The 16,731-nt window shown below is 42.0% G+C and overlaps 1 protein-coding gene across 6 annotated transcripts; it reads left to right on the top strand.

Annotated features, from left to right (window-relative positions):
* Nucleotides 1–1,541: 1,541 nt before the first annotated feature.
* Nucleotides 1,542–16,147, top strand: lrrc41 (leucine rich repeat containing 41). 6 transcript variants are annotated; one of them, XR_013791372.1, is made up of 14 exons: nt 1,755–2,085; nt 3,487–3,573; nt 7,145–7,203; nt 7,430–7,608; nt 7,963–8,143; nt 11,011–11,104; nt 11,861–12,100; nt 12,623–12,862; nt 12,976–13,140; nt 13,647–13,748; nt 14,955–15,083; nt 15,307–15,379; nt 15,642–15,914; nt 15,973–16,147. XR_013791372.1 is itself a non-coding variant. In XM_079518223.1 (13 exons), the coding sequence occupies exons 2-13, from the start codon at nt 3,565–3,567 to the stop codon at nt 15,862–15,864; spliced, it is 1,614 nt and encodes a 537-aa protein (XP_079374349.1). In that variant the 5' UTR covers nt 1,542–1,679; nt 3,487–3,564; the 3' UTR covers nt 15,865–16,147. The 6 variants fall into 6 exon arrangements, 5 of the variants coding, with proteins under 5 accessions (XP_079374349.1, XP_079374347.1, XP_079374345.1 ...); XM_079518223.1 differs by lacking the exon at nt 1,755–2,085 and adding an exon at nt 1,542–1,679 and having other exon boundaries at nt 7,510–7,608; nt 15,642–16,147; XM_079518221.1 differs by lacking the exon at nt 1,755–2,085 and adding an exon at nt 1,542–1,679 and having other exon boundaries at nt 15,642–16,147.
* The last annotated feature ends 584 nt before the right edge of the window (nt 16,148–16,731 follow it).

Genomic DNA, 16,731 nt, shown 5'->3' with positions numbered 1-16,731 from the left:
ATATAAAAAGGCAATAGAAACAGCCATGATATGAGTGCTAAAGACATTTTGTCATTCACTTTCCCCATAGGCTGCATGCTGCTAATCCCGCTGCGTGTTTTATGATCCAGCAAGTGTGTCAAACTGTTTCCATTTCTATCTTACTTTAACATCCCAAAGGTCCTCTGTCCAAAGCCAGCTTGCATGGGGCTTTCCTGGGATGCACAAGTTGCCTATCTGATTTTGCTCATATCCGTTCTAGTGGCTCTCTTACAATCATCTGTTAGTATCTAGGTTAAAAGAAAGAAAGAAGTTGATTATACTTGCACGCACCTCTTGGTTCTCCAATGTCAATGGCATTAAAAACTAAGCTTCAGACCTCCCTAAACAAACTGATATGACATATGATATATGATACTCTGACATAAGTCTATAACCCACCTAATTCCAACACACTTTGCTAGTGTGGGATGGCTCAGGGTAAAAGACACCCACAGTCACAACACCAGAGGAAGCACAGGTACATTCTGGTAGTCCCCATATTTAGCACACCACAAACCAGGGGAAATAGTACAGAGAAATCAGGTAATCAACCAGCACATACAAACAGACAATGCATGGGGAAAATAGACAAACAAAAATAACAATACAATAAGAATGATGATTCGGGGAAAGAGGATTCATACAATTGTACTTCAATTTGGAATTTAAGACGCTCCTCAGATCTTTATCCCTAATTCCCTATAGTAAAAAAATAAAATAAAATAATGCCCTGACATTGTCCATTAAATAACTGGCTTCTTTCAAAACTGTCCTGAAGTGCAGATAGGCTAAACTAATTTAAACTAGGAGAGAGAGAGAGATATGGACTGACAGAAAATGCACAATCTTTTTATAGTATTACTCAAAGTGTTAATGTAACACAGCTCTGTTTGTCCTTTATTTTATTCCTATTTATATTCAATATTTATTTGTACATATATTGTTTTATCTTGATTATTTTGTTCCACTTTGGCAATGTAAAGGTATGTTTTCTCATGCCAATAAAGCTCATTTGAATTTAATTGAGGGAGAGAGAGAGAAACTGTTTTGAATCCTTCTCCAAATGCCTACATTTTATTCCACTACATTATTGCACTATTGTATCTTGGCAAGTTCACAAAGAATGATTGAGGACAGAGAACACATGCAGAATTCCATAGCATTAATTGAATGTTAAATGACTTCAACTTGAGATAAAACTTGATCAATTCTGACCTCTAGTGGTTGGTTTACAATATTGACCAGGGATAACTACCGGTAATTGTTAAATCAAGTGGGACCTTAGTTTTCTGTTTTCTCACCTGATTTTAATAATTCACATTTACTATCCCAATTGCTTAACTCAGTGCAATTGATATGAACATTGGCAACAACGCATTACCAAAGACAAGAAAACACAGTTTAAAGCATGTGATTTTCTGGGAATGAGAGTCTATAATAAATCAATTTAAAATGTTAAGTTTATATGGGTACAAATAACATTTTGGCAGACTACCGTACTGCTTTTCCTCCGAGGTGGAGGAAAGCCTGGTGAGGCGAGGTTACCGTACGCGTACTGCAGGTTTTCATCATAGAGTATGTTTTCATAGGAAAAGGAATCAGACATACAAGCTTACCTACAGACAGAACTCGCACGCGGGAGACCGCGGCACACAAAAGTAAGAGTTGGGACAGCCATATTTTCATTAATTGATTCGTGAAATAGACTCTTACTCTGAAGTGCACTACCGGAAGTACATTGATCCATGTTTTGGCTCCGTTGCCAGACAGTGTTGTTGGTGTTGTTTAATGTAGCCTACTCTGTTAGCAGTTTCATTCAGAAGTGTAAAGTAAACAAACAACAAACAAGTTGGTGTTGTATAGTTCTGTCAGCAGAACTGTAACATTGCAGTTGTAATGACCCTGCGGTGTGAGAGATGATGAGGATGCATGAGGTTTATGCTGCTGACATCCAGAGCAGACAGGCAGCAGTCAACAACACGCCATGTGTGCTCAGTCTCAAACTGTTGTGTATGAATGCTGCCAGCCAGCATGACAGCCATGTGGATATGAAAGCTCTGCTGGGTGAGTGCTATTGATTATTGTAGCTCCGAGTGAGGTTCCAAATCCAAACGGAACTATAATTATTTATGTTTATCTCCAACCTCACTCGGAGAGTGGAATTCGGGCTAACTGTTGTAGGCTACTATTGATTTTTGAGTGGTGCAACCAAGGAACAGCAATGTCCGTGTTCAACTATGTTTGTGTGTGACTACGTTTGTGTGTGACGTTAATGAGCACCAGTACCAAAAGTGGCGCTGTTGTGCCAGAAACGGAGAGAGAGAGATAGTGCTGCACTGTTGCCTGCTAATGAGAGAGAGGGGGGGGAATTGCACCACTCAGTTCACACGGGTGTGATTTTTTTTCTTTTTGATTGATTGATTGAAAAATGTATTAACAGTTTGCAGAATTACAGTACATTTCAAGCACAAACTCAATACAAAGGCTGTTAACTGTGAGTGGACGACCCAATTAAGCATTACACTTGTTTCCAATAGGGTCCACCATGTTCAAATCATCAAAAACATTTAGAGACGTATAAATAGACACTTCTATATAGACAAAGGACAGAACAGGAATTCATCATAAAGGAGGTAAAAGGGAAAAGAAACATATACAGTGAGGGAAAAAAAGGGGTGGGCGGTGGGGGGGATTCACGTTCAGCTCCGTTAATTTGTTCACGATTATTACATGCCCAAAGTAGGGATTTAATAATCAATAACATTTGTTAGATTAATTATTGAACCCCTAGCTATTGCTATTTATTGTATATTGATTGATTGTTGGAAATGGATCTGAAAGCTCTGCTTGATGACGGATAGGTACTAGGTAGGTAGAATACTCTGTTGTAGGTAGGTGCAAGGTATACAGTGTGTGTGCCTGCATCACTTATGTTCAACACAGTGACGAAAAACACCCCCAAATGATTGATTACTTTTTAGATTAATCAAATAATCAAGACACAATATAATGATGAATCAGCATGAAACAAATACATTTGCTCTAATGGTCCAGTGGTCCACATTACCATTTAACACTGATGTGAATGTGACAGAAGTAGCAGTAGTAGTATGTGCTTAAATTCATATTTAGAAAATGTTTCAGATGTAAAACAAAATCTGAGATGATGGAATGATGATGGGCATGGTGGAAGGGGGAACCTTCTGAAAGCGTCATGGGCAAAGATAATCAACTTCAATTCATGACATGAATTATTTTTTTAGATTTTGAAGAGTCATAAAGAGTCATGTGAGTGTTAAGCCTGCCCCAGTTTATACTTTGTTGTACAACGGTGTTGCACAAAAATAGAAAACAGCTCACAATAATTTATATATTTTTGTAGCCTAAGAAGATTTAGACTCTCGTAGATGTATTTTATCGATTCTGGAACTAGTATTTGCACTAATACAAGTCTTTGACTTTCAGAGCTTCCAACGTCCCTCATTAAGGACCTGTTGCCTCATCTGAACATCATTGACCTGGAAAGACTCCAGCCAGCTCTAAATGATAGAGGTAAGCTTGTAGCATTGAAAACCTACATCTCCCTTTAGTCACTCTCTCTTCCGTTAGTCACGCCTCCATATATTGCCACGCCTCATTACATCACACCTCTATATATGGTCACTGTAACGCCCAAGTCCCTATACTTGGGTGATACTGGCTGCCGAGGAAGTTCAGACGTGTGATCAAAATAACTGATGTCCAAAAGTGTCCGTTGAGTAGAAGTTAAATTATATTTATTATAGTGCTCAAAGTCCTCTACTTTGTCATATAAAACAAACATAACATAAATCATCAAACGCACAGGATACAGATCACCAGCCCTCATGAACACAGTCAAAAACTGGTTTACCTCTGCCACTGGCAACACCTGATACTAATTAGGGCCAGGGTTAAATACCCTCCCTCCCTGTAACCATGGCAACCTAGATTGGCAACTTGAATGAACCATGGAAAACAATATGGTGGCTCAAATGGCTCTTACACACCCACCCCTAATTGCTACTGGCATACAAGAAAGAGCAATTTTAAAAAACAAAAAATACAAAAGAGCCATAAATACAAAATCAAAATACAAATCATTTAAGGCAACTCATATTCATTTCAGTTTTAATTTTTTACAAAAAAGCAGATTTCAGAGAGGGGATGAATGACAGTCAGACCTGTCACCTGCTTAAACTCAAGTCTTTTATACGTTTCTTTCTTGAGCTCTCCCATCTTCTTTTCCTCCCGTTTGAGCTTTGCCATCTTTTCTTTCTCTTTCTTTGGCTCTGCCATTTTTCTCTCTTTCTCCTTTTCGAGCTTTTAGCTGCCACCTTCTTGACGGCAGCCAGGGACATGTTGCTCCATTCCTTGGAGCCTGAGGCGGACACGGCCTCGACGACCAGCTCAGTGATGCTGGGGCCGGTCTTCTTGGGTCGTGGAGCTGCTGCCTCTCTCTTGGCAGCCTTCATGGCCGGAGCTGGAGAGAACGAGAAGGATGGACTCTTTTCTGTAACAAGTGGCTCGGTCACCACTCTACTCAGTCTCTTTGTGACAGCTGATTCTTCAGTAAAGCTGCTAGTCATGGTGGAATCTTGCTCTGCCTGCAACTCCGGTGGCCTTGGAGCCTCGCACTCACACCCATAGTCTTTGTCACAGAATTGCGCAACACAAGCTTCAACATCAAATATGACATCGTCCTCTTTGTCACAGTGATTTTTGGCAACAGAACCCTCAATGTCGATCACATCATCATCATCATCAGGGCAATAATTTGGACCATACAACCACTTGTCCATTTCATCACTAAAATGATCATAACTTAGATCTTTAGCTTTGTTCCATATTGTATCATTGTTGGCATCAATCACACTCATGAATTCACAAAATGCATCTTTTGCCTCTTTTATATATTGTTCATCATTAAATGACTGCAAACTTTCCAACTTGTCAGACAACGCTTCTTCTGGCGTCCTTGTGACCATGAGTTTTCTGGTGACAGCCCCACTGACACCAGACTCAAGTTGAAGCACATTGTCATTCTTTGGCTGTTTACCAGCGCAAGATAGCGCCTCCCCGTCGCCCATGAATGAAATAAACATCAATGTTCAGTGTTCAGATGGTCACACAGTTAAAGAGTTAATAGTGCGTGCACATGATCCATTGTTGTTACTGTTGAGCGCTGCCTGCGCCCAGTGCGCCGCTGGATAAACACTAACCACGGCGCTGACGGTGGTCAGCGCAAAGATGTTCTGTGTCTTTGCGGCTCGGTCCAGTGTCCAGTACCGACCCGATCTCGGCTGGCCTGCTGAAGTGATGACGTCCCCGGTGGCACCCCTGTAGCTCCGGGCGGCAATCAATCGCTTGCTTCAGGTAACAGCAGCAGTCAGCAGAACTTGTTTGTAGAGCAGTGGACGATCAGTCCGCTCCACGCCAACACACAGTGTCACACACGCCTTGTCCGTGCGTGTCCAAAACGAACCTTGCTTGTAGTCCGACTTGTTCCCTATAAACAAATCTTTTTGAACTGAGGCAGTTTTTGACCTAATGTAACGCCCAAGTCCCTATACTTGGGTGATACTGGCTGCCGAGGAAGTTCAGACGTGTGATCAAAATAACTGATGTCCAAAAGTGTCCGTTGAGTAGAAGTTAAATTATATTTATTATAGTGCTCAAAGTCCTCTACTTTGTCATATAAAACAAACATAACATAAATCATCAAACGCACAGGATACAGATCACCAGCCCTCATGAACACAGTCAAAAACTGGTTTACCTCTGCCACTGGCAACACCTGATACTAATTAGGGCCAGGGTTAAATACCCTCCCTCCCTGTAACCATGGCAACCTAGATTGGCAACTTGAATGAACCATGGAAAACAATATGGTGGCTCAAATGGCTCTTACAGTCACGCTTTGTGATATCATGCCTCCATATATGATCACGCCTTGTGACATCATGCCTTCATATATGCTCACACCTCGTGACATCACGCCTCGTGACACCATGCCTTCAGTCCATATAGAGCGCTGAAGTCCTGACGTCACTCGCTCGTCCCCTCGATTCCCCTGGTTCACGAAAGTAATTTCTCTATGGAGAATAACATGGGCTCATCTTAAAATCGTTTCATATAAGCGTTGTGGTCCAAAAAGAAACAAGCTGTCTCTGCGTTATTGAGGTGTCTCTGTATCGTTTGCGACAGTCAGTCACTCATATATGATACAGTCTGTTTCTAGTGAAAATATAACTAATTCAGTAGCAGTAACAATAGCATTTTCTCTCAGTCAGTTGATTCTTCATATCCATATGAGTGAAGCGGCCTGGATGATTTGTTTATTTTTCAAACACAGTTCTTATATGAGGCGGTCTAAAATCCCCCTATGGGGATTACAATGCAAATAAAAAGTACATGAACCCGTGGAATTGCGCCCTCTACCGATATTGACGTGAGACTTCGGTGCTCTATATGGTCACGCCTTGTGACATCACACCTCCATATATGGTCACGCTTCGTGACATCATGCCTTCAGTCCATATATGGTCACGCCTTGTGACATCACGCCTCATGAAATGTTGATCTGACATCATCAAACCCTGTAAACTCAAGACACGCTCCATATGGCCAGTACAGAATTCATTCCATATGTTGATTTGACCCCCCATGCCAAAGCGCCAGCACTCGCTGTCACCCAGGCGGATGCGTGCATGCCCTTTAAGGCGAGGTCGCCAGTAAGGCGGCTGGTTGTATTTAAAGCTGTTTTCTGTAACTTTAATTTTTAGTGAATAAAATGCAATGTTGTCCAAGTCAAAATCTGTTTGGTAGAGTATGTTAATACAATATAACTCATACAATTGACATACAAGTCTCACCTGGTTGCTGTTGCTTGGTTCGACAAATATCGTCTCCATCCACTGACTGACCTTGCTGTATAGTGACTGGACCAATCAGAAGGCTCAGAAGGCTGCCTTCAATTGAGGCATTTAGATCATGTGAGATCATGTGTCTGGTTTGACACGATCCGGTTTGGATTGAGCCTACCCAAACCACTGGCTTCATGGATTGGCCGAGCTGTGTGTCATATGTGTCTCCTTGACTTTAGGTATATCAACCTATTCGGCATGGATTGCAATACTGCAAGATATCTGGGGACGTCGTCATGTAAGTATTATGCTGTTTAGCCAACACAATATATCACAAATAGTAGTCCTATAGTAGTCCTAATGGGTGGGACATCGCTGTAAGAAAACAATGGTACATCTTTGGCATTCTTCCTAGACCACCCATTATTCATGTTTTGACCTATATTTTGTCAAAAAAAGTGCACATAAAAAAGTTTGGGAACCACTGCTATAAAATATTTTATCGTGTGAATGGTGTGTTCCAGGCCATGGACTTCCACACAGAGGAGGAATGTAAAAAGGAAGCCATGGACAAACTGTTTTGCTTGGTTTTCTACGGTTACAGGAACCAAGGCGTCACCAAACACCTCCCAAAAGTCAACGTCAATTCCCTTCTCCTGGTGATAGCCAAATACCTCACACGATTCCATGTTAAGCCCTCCAGGTTTGCAAATATTAAACTTTTACTACACTACAATGATATGAAAATGATATAAAAAGTTACTTTGTAGATTTAGGTTTTATTATTACAAAACATGCATTACCTACTTCAACGCTATATACATTTCAGCCAATTGAAAATAACCGATCTACAAGCTCACAATGTGTTGCGGTGTGACACATTGTGGGCTTGTAGATCTGCTATTTTCAAAAGATTTTTATACAATGTTTACATTTTAAAAGTTGTGAAATGGGACATTCTGCATAATGAGTACTTTCTACTTTTGATACTTTTAAGTAAACAATGTGAGTACTTTTTCCACCACTGCTGGCTGAAGTCTTCCTCCCACTGCTCCAGGTACCTGCTGAGCCTGGGTGCTGAGCAGAATGTCCTGCTGGACAGCTTGGAGAGGACCGTGCAGTGTGTGGAGGTCAAGCAGCATTTAGTGGCCACCAGGGGGCAGTGTGACTGCATTCTATACGTCTTGCATCGACTGCTGGACCACGGCCAAGCCACACAACTCGTCATACATAATCAGGTTAGTAGGACTGTTACACATAGACACAGAAAGGTAGACGCCTCCTTCGGCTCTGGGGCATCTGTATCTCGAGGGAAGGCAAGCTTCCTTCTGTGAAGCACGCAGAAGCTTGCCAAGCTTCCGCATGCGTAACAGAAGGGGACGTTCGGTAGGCCAATCCGAGGAATATCTCGGATTCAGTGACGTAGAGTCTGTGGGGGCCGGGGGGCCAGGGCCCCCATGAGGAATTGGACCAGGGATCTCGGCCCCCATGAGGAATTGGACCTGAATATATATTCGCCTCGGTTCGTCCCGTTTGTGCCACATCAGGTCGTGCCCGTTCGCGCAATTCTCGTCTTGCATTGACTTTGTATGTAATCACGCCGCTCTAACCATCCAAGTCTGACACCTTAACACGTCTGTTTTCCTCACTGTCCGGGGCGGGGGGTGGTGGGGGGTGGACTGCGTTGCGTGTCCTCTTTAACATGCAGATCAGGCATTGAAATGCCTGCGGGGGGCGGGGCGGCACGGGCCCCCATGAGGATTATGAAAACTATTCGTCCCTGCTCGGATTGGCCATTTCTCATGCCAATAAAGCTCCTTGGCTTTGAATTGAATTGATGAGTCCTGCTGTGATTGGCCAGTAGTGCCAGCATGCCTTTCGCACTTCTTCCTTCCCGTGCATACAGGTCGCATCTAGGTTTGTCTATGCTGTCACAGGCCCTATGCACGTCAGCAGCCATATTGGAAAGAACTTGGGCCGCTTCTTTGGTGTTACAAATGACTCTAATGGCGGCTCAGTTGTTTATATATGGCTGGACCACACTTTGAGACACAGTGGTCTAGCAGAGTGTTTCCAGTGAGCCAACATGCACAATACCAGCACCCTGACTGTCTGTCGGTCCAGAATAGAACACAACTAGTCAGCCCAGCTTCTTATCCAGACATCAGTCATATCAAAACTTGACTATTGTAACTCTCCTTACTGGCCTACCGGCATGCCCACTTAAGCCTCTCCAATTGATCCAGAATGCTGCAGCTCGCTTGGTCTTCAACCTGTGAAAATCCTCACGTCTCCCCCCTTCTCTGCTCCCTCCATTGGCCCCAGGTTGCTGCCCGCACAGAGTACACGACTCTGATGCTGGCCTTCAAAACAACCAAAGGTATGGCCCATATCTTGCAAGTCTGATCGGAATCTACAAACCCTCCCACGCCCACCTCTTCAGACTCCATCTTAGCCCATAGCACTTGCCGTAGCACTTGTCCTAGCCTCAACGACCTTACATGCATATTCAATGGCTCAACTTGTGCAATTTAGAATAGATAGCATTTTATGTAGACATAGACATTATAAATGCCTAAATTGTAACCATATTTAGCAACATTGTTAAAACCTGTGAAGTAAGTAAGGATCATCATTATCATTTTTCGACCGCGGTCGAGATCATGGATTTCACAATGCCACACCAGACTTCCCGGTCCTTCATTACCATCCCCAGTTCCTGCTTACTGATGCATGTGTCCCTAGCGATGACATCAGGGTACGACAGTTTTTGTTGGAGAATCATACATATAGGGGCGTATCATTCTATATACAGGGGTGTATATTCTATTAACCCTTTGACCTATGTATGCTTTAATTTACCCTCTGACCGAGTGTATTCATGTTGACCCTGCACTGTGCTCTTTGTGTGACACGTTGCCTCCCTCTGAACCAGTGCAGTGTTACAGTACACCACAGACATTCTGATTGCTCCCTCAGACCAGAGCTGGTCTGGTGGCTTATATGCGCTCATATTTCTGTTCATGTGCAATGTGAAATCACCCCGGCTTGTAGCCAAGTCAAGTCGACTTTATCTGGCTGTACTCAAATGTTCTGAAAGGTGCTGTGGGAGATGACTTATGTGTTTTGTGGGAAAAACTTGGAAACGGCCACAGAACTTTCGTGTGGGCCGATGACTTGCAAATTGTGAAATCACTGCTATATAACCTGGATGCGAGTTGGGTGAAGTTAGCTAATATGCCAGACTAAAAACCGAGGAACAAGTGCGACTCTACTTCTGTACGGTTCATCGGCTGCTTGCACAGCTATCCTTTTTCGACTATTGTACTTTTCTTTTTGGATTCATCGTTATTTTTATTTTATTTTGGTTTTGTTTTTTTGTCCTTTTCCGTTTTGTTTGTCTGTATGTTTTGTTTTGTTTGTCTTGTTTTTTGTTTTGTTATGTTTTGTCTTGTTTTGCTTTTGTTTGTTGTTTGTTGTTTTCCTGTTGTATTTTCATACTTTATAGCTTTTTTGAATATTCAAAGCTGAGGCTTCTGCCAACACTCCCTTTTGGTCAACAAAAAACCGAATACAATGTATAAGGTGTGTTTATTTTAAATGACCAATAAACTTGAACTTGAATACACATACATACATACATACATACATACATACATACATACATACATACATACATACATACAATAAGAATGGTAGACCATACCAGGCCTCAGGCCTGAGGCCTGGTATGGTTTGGTATGTTTTTTTGTTGAAGACGGTCGTCCTAAATATTTTTACTTTTAACATCTTACTAAGCTGGGATGACCAGATCTTATGCATGTCATTGCAGGCTGACCAGGCCATACCCTTCCTAAGTAAGGAAGCGGCCCCATTTCTGTGCATAGGGTCTGATAATAGCAACTGTTTTTGCTTAATCTCATTATAATTGTTTTGGCTGTCACGATTATGACATTTTACGTGCCGTACGTACGTGTTTTCATAATCAATGTAATCATTGTATAATCATTGTGAAATAATCAATAGAATAATCAATGTAAACTAAACATTGTATAATCATTGTAAAATAATCAATAATCCATGTATTCATTCATGTAACAAACAGGATGCGGAGGTTGTGTCCTGGATGCTTCAAGACAGAGCGTCCAGCTGCCACGTGATGTGTAATTGGCGGACAGGCATCAACGCACCTGCTGCAGGTGATCTTGTAGATCTGCTGCTTCTTAATATGCATCTATCCTGTATTAAAATTGCCTGGTGGACGGTGGACACCACACGTGTAACATCCGGACTTGCAAGGCGCGTCGTTGCTCCAATACTTACCAAACGTGACGCACAGACACTGTTCAGAGAGACTGCCATGAGAATAGTCACACCGGGGGCCACAGGCGCACCGTCCGTTGCTCTGATCCACACCACTCTTGGCACAAACACTATTCATGGGTCTGCTATGTAGCCTTGCAGTGGCCAGACGCGAATCTGCCGGTGCTAAATAGCCCTCGATGGATTGTGATATTTGTATGGCCAAGCCAGGCTATCTGCTATGATACTAGTCACGGCACAGCATTGTTACATCAGTGTTTATACTGCAAATAATATGGTGACCATACAAAACATACACAACACAAACCACTGCCTTCTGTATGATTCACATATTTATTACAGCATGATATACTCGTACAGTAGAGCAAACACATGTACAAAAGTATCTTTTACTTTTTTTTCCATTACATTTTTTCACTGTTTTGTAAAAGGGTAATAAGTAATAATAATAATAATAAACTTAATACGCTATGGCTTTAGCCTATACCTTTTTTTTGTCCAAAACTATCTTACCACAAAATTGACTGAAATTAACTAAACTAAACCATTTCTATGATTAGCACAATATAGGACTAGATTTTCATAATTTATTAAATTGACTGGCTTGATTATTAAATGTTGTACCCTTTCAGGTGAGTGTGGCCCGCGCCCCCAGGAGCCTGACGAGGAGGCAGCCCACGTCGTGCCACGTAAACGTCCCAGATTGGAACCCGAGGAGGAGGTTTGGGCAACGACTCCGATGCCGCCGGTGTGTCCCCGGGGACACATCCATTCACTGCAGCTCAGGGAGTGTGCCCAGGATGTCATCAGCATTCTGTCTCCACTGCTGCCAACATGGCTGAGCCTTCAGTCTCTGTCCCTGCACACTCGCTGTAAGTAGATTTTTATTTATTTTTACTAGTTTTAGACTGGTTTAAAACCAATTGCTAGTTTTAGTCATTTATTGTAAAATAAGGTCCACTGCAGTATTGCCATGTCTGCCTATTGTAAATGACTTTGGGATAGTTTTTCTTGGGATAGAAGTGTAGTTGCTTATTTGATTCTAATTAGGCCGATCACGTTATTTTCAAATGATCGGAATCGGATCGGGAGCAAAAAAAACATGATCGGGACATCCCTAGATTCCCTAGTATCAATATTATATCCATATCATGATATTAGACTGGATATTGTCTATGATTTTGGATATTGTACTATTGTGATATGGCATAAGTGTTCTATAAATATAAGGGAGCAAAAAAACTTGATCGTGATTCGGGACATCCCTATTTCTAATATTAACTGAAACCAGTGGTCTCAAACATTTTCATGGCAAGGCCCCTCTAATTAATATGTATTTGGTTATTGGTTTAGTTACTTGGTGGTTAACTATACAAATGTGCGTGTGTGTTAAGCGGTGTGCAGAGGCGCTGTGCTGGCCACCTTGCTGAGGAGTCTCGAACAGCTGTGTGCGACGAGCGGCAGCCGTCTCACTGAGCTGAGCATGCTGGGAGTTCTGCCACACCCCTCCTACATGATCACCCTGCTGGACGCGTGCCCCGCCCTCACCGCCCTATGGGTGGAGTTTCACCCCATGCCGGGGAATCCCACGCTACATCCAACCACCAGTTGGATTTACCACCAGTCTGACGCAGGTGTGTAAAAACAACCAAAGACCCCCAAATTTGATATTGTTGCAGTCGAGGATAAACACTGTGTGTGTGTGTGTGTGTGCGTGTGCATGTGTGTGTGTGCGCGCGCGCTACAGAACTCTCTCTGTCTCACCTGTCAGTGAAAGTAGCTCAGGTGGAGATCAACGTAGGTCACGTGACATGTCTGTTGAAGAGATGTCCGCAGCTCGCATCACTGCATCTCTCAGGACTCAGGATGCCCAGTGGCTCTTCAAACACACTGCTCTTACGCGGCATCGCAGGTACTGTAACCTGGCCATCAACACCAACAGTATATACACTAGACATCAGGCTAGACCAGGGGTCTTTTTTATTTTCTTTTTCAAATACCCCTTGCCTGAGAGAGAGATGAAGCAGGGACTCCTTGTTATTACATTGTGTTGCAGATTAAACCTTTTCAATAGATTCCATAGATAACTTCATAGACTTGTTTGACAGCACTATCAACAATGCTAATTTCATGTTTTCTTTTGTTTGCTTGTTTACACATCGTCTTTTGTATTAATATTTTAGACATTCAACCACTTAAACCTCCAATACTGTTTGGATCTGAACTTGGTCCGCTGTTTTTTCTCCTCTACACACACACACCGAAACTCATCACCAAACTTTTAACTTTCCAAATCGGAGAAGTCACTGTCTTATTGGCTTTCCATGCTTTCTTGACTGTATTCCGTTTCTTTATGTCGTAAACTCAAGGGACGAGGCCTGTGCTGTCAGTAATACAGTGTGATCATTATTTGTTCAGAGTCAAGCGGACACTTGAAGAAGCTCCACTTGGAGGATGTGAACATGGCTGATTGTCTACCTGGTCTACTGCATGTACTGACTACATGTACTATGTTACAAGGTAAGACAGTGCTGGAGTCGGACAGTGTGTTTCTCACTTTTAGAGTGTATCCCTGGACATAATAGGGCATACCTTTTTTAAATCCATGTTTGTGTATTTTTATGCCAAAAGTCAAATTTGAATTACTTCCTGACAAACACAAACATACTGATATGTATCGTCGGTTGCTACTAGTTGCATCTGTGATTGGTTGAACCACCGTTTTCATTTAGCAAATTAGTTGGCCAGCTAGAAAACACCATTTCAGTTGATTGCTGTCTGACAAAGAAAGTGGCCAGTGTTCCAATATATATGTATAGCTGTTTAACAGTAAATAACAATGCAATGGCATCCCTGGCTATTTATTTCTTTTCTTTTCTTTATTATTTATTTTATTTTTTATTTTAATTTGAAAGTGGGCTAATAATCATTCTAACAGTCCAGTTTAATGTAAAATATCTTAACCCATTTAGGCCTGACCTCAAAATTAAACAAAAACTTCTAAATCCCCCAGTTTTCTGAAATAAATATTTTCACGATTTTTCAAAAATAGCAGACCTACAAGCTCGTAGCAAGCTTGAGCTTGTAGATCTGCTATTTTTCAATAGCTAAATTATAACATAATGTTTAAAACACCAAAAGGGGTTCCCGCCCAAAATGGGTTAAATGGTATCCGTGAGATGTTTTGTAAATTATGTAAGAAACAGAATATTACACCAACATTAATTTTAACATTAAAGTTAAACTATTTTTTAATATACGTATTTGTTTTCATTAAACTAGCTATAAGCAATAATATGTTGACATTTGAATGACCTTGAGCATTTTACTCATTGCTGGCTGTCTCTCTGTCTCTCATTAGCAGGCAGCAGTGCAGCACTATCTCTCTCTCTCTCTGTTTCTGGCACAACAGCGCCACTTTTGGTACTCAATGGTGCTCATAGTGACATAGTCACATAGTTAGTTAGGTGAACACATAGGTGAACACGGACATTGCTGTTCCTTGGAGTGGTTGCACCACTAAAGAAAAAACGGTAATTAAAATCTTGACATATTATTGCTTATGGCAAGCTTTAAGACATAACAGACAGATACATCAATTAACTTAAACTACCTTTTGGTGTAAGGGACCTGGATATAGATAGCTATTCGGGATTTGGCTGGCCCAATAGAAGTTGAGAAACAGTGAAAGTAATTGACACGTGTGTTGTGTGTGCCTCTTTTCAGAGTTGTCGCTGAGGGACTGTCGTCTGCTGGAGCGGTGCAGTGACAAGGAGCGTGCTTTGAGACAGCTGGTGGACTGTGTGAAGAAAGCCTCATCACTGCGTTCACTCAGCCTGGCACAAAACCGCCTCGGTAAGCCACAGTCTTCTGTTAGGCCAGTGGTTCTCTACCTTTTCAGGCCCCCAAAATAATCATATTTGAACTGGGGGCAACTACTGTGTATCTTGATTACGTCTGTACAGTGATTATAACTCAGGAAAGTGCTCGGTAATACATTTCCATTTTGATTTAAGAACAAAACTATAAACAAAGCCATTCAACAGAAATCAATAAAAAGCAATGCTTGTGTCTACAGCGAAGAATGTCTCCACATTGGCAGAACTGTATGCTGGAACTTCACAAAGCACTATCACAACGCTGGACATCAGGCAAGTGTTCACAATTTAATTATTTAATGTGCAACTTGTAGTGAGAATGTCTATTATAGACGGTCTCAGTTGCAATGTGAGTGTGAATCTATTTTTGTATGCCACCATCGTAGCAAAGTAAAATCAGACTAATATTGATTTAGATATTTTGTTGTTTTTGCCTGCCTGATAGCATGGCATACATATGTTTCATTCTGTTGTTTTGTGTACTTATTTTGTATTCTTATATTTTCTTGTTCTTTGTTTTGCCCATGGAGAACAGCTCTAACTTCATCAAGGCTGCTGACCTGTTGGAGTTTGCACAGCGTCTACAGCAGAATCCCCCAGTAGCGCAGAGAGTGACCCTGGACCTGCGGAGAAACCCCGGGGACCGGGACCAGCACACCTGGAGCTCTGCTCTGAGCGCTCTGCGTGCAGTCTGTGACTTTATACTGGATGACTGGAGATCCACTGACACGTTTGCCGACCACATCAGTGTCATGTGACTTTATGATGCATCTACAGATCCACTGACACCATGGCCGACCACATCAGTGTCATGTGACTTTATGATGTATCTACAGATCCACTGACACCATGGCAGACCACAGCAGTAACATGTAACATTGTGTTGACCAAACTTGGTGTCGTGATCCATTTTTGGCTCGTGGACCATTTTGTATGGGCCACGGGTATTTGTTGTACACTTTTTTGTCCACAACTTCCCACGATTATTTTATTTTCAAGATTTCCAGAAAAAAAAAGAACTAAAATAAAACAAAACAAACCTTTTTCACACCTTAATAATTGTGTGTGTGTGTGTGTGTGTGTGTGTGTGTGTGTGTGTGGGGGGTGTGGGGTGTGTGGTGTGTGGGTGTGTGTGTGCTTGCGCGTGCGGAAACGTGAAAATTTACCTCTGCATTTACCCATCCTATAACAGAAGTGAGCAGCCATTTGCTCTGGGAGCCAGATCTTGGGGTTTATTAGGGGTTAAGAGTCTTGCTCAGGGACAAACATCAACACATTGCTGGCCTGGCCTGGAATCAAACCTGTGACAACCAGGCCAGGGCCTCTGGATGCCCATGAATTGAATTCAAAGTATTTTTTTGGGGGGGGGGGGGGGGGGGTGTAAACTGTCCCAAAAGTGCATGTCCGTTCATGTCATAAAAACAAGCATATCTTGATGAAAACAAAACAAAAAACTTAGGAATTCATCTAATCTAAACACTGGTCGCACAGAGCTTCTCAGCTTGCGTTCCACACTCTGCTCATTTGTTTCATATCACCAATGAAGTTCCAACTTCACCCAATGTCCTGATTGATTGATTGATTGAAGAATTTATTAACAGTTTGCAGAATTACAGTACATTTCA

Source organism: Electrona antarctica (assembly GCF_951216825.1).
Source record: "Electrona antarctica genome assembly, chromosome: 13".
Classification (NCBI taxonomy): domain Eukaryota; kingdom Metazoa; phylum Chordata; class Actinopteri; order Myctophiformes; family Myctophidae; genus Electrona; species Electrona antarctica.
The sequence above is the reverse complement of the archived record's forward strand: the minus strand, read 5'-3'. Positions and strand labels throughout refer to the sequence as shown.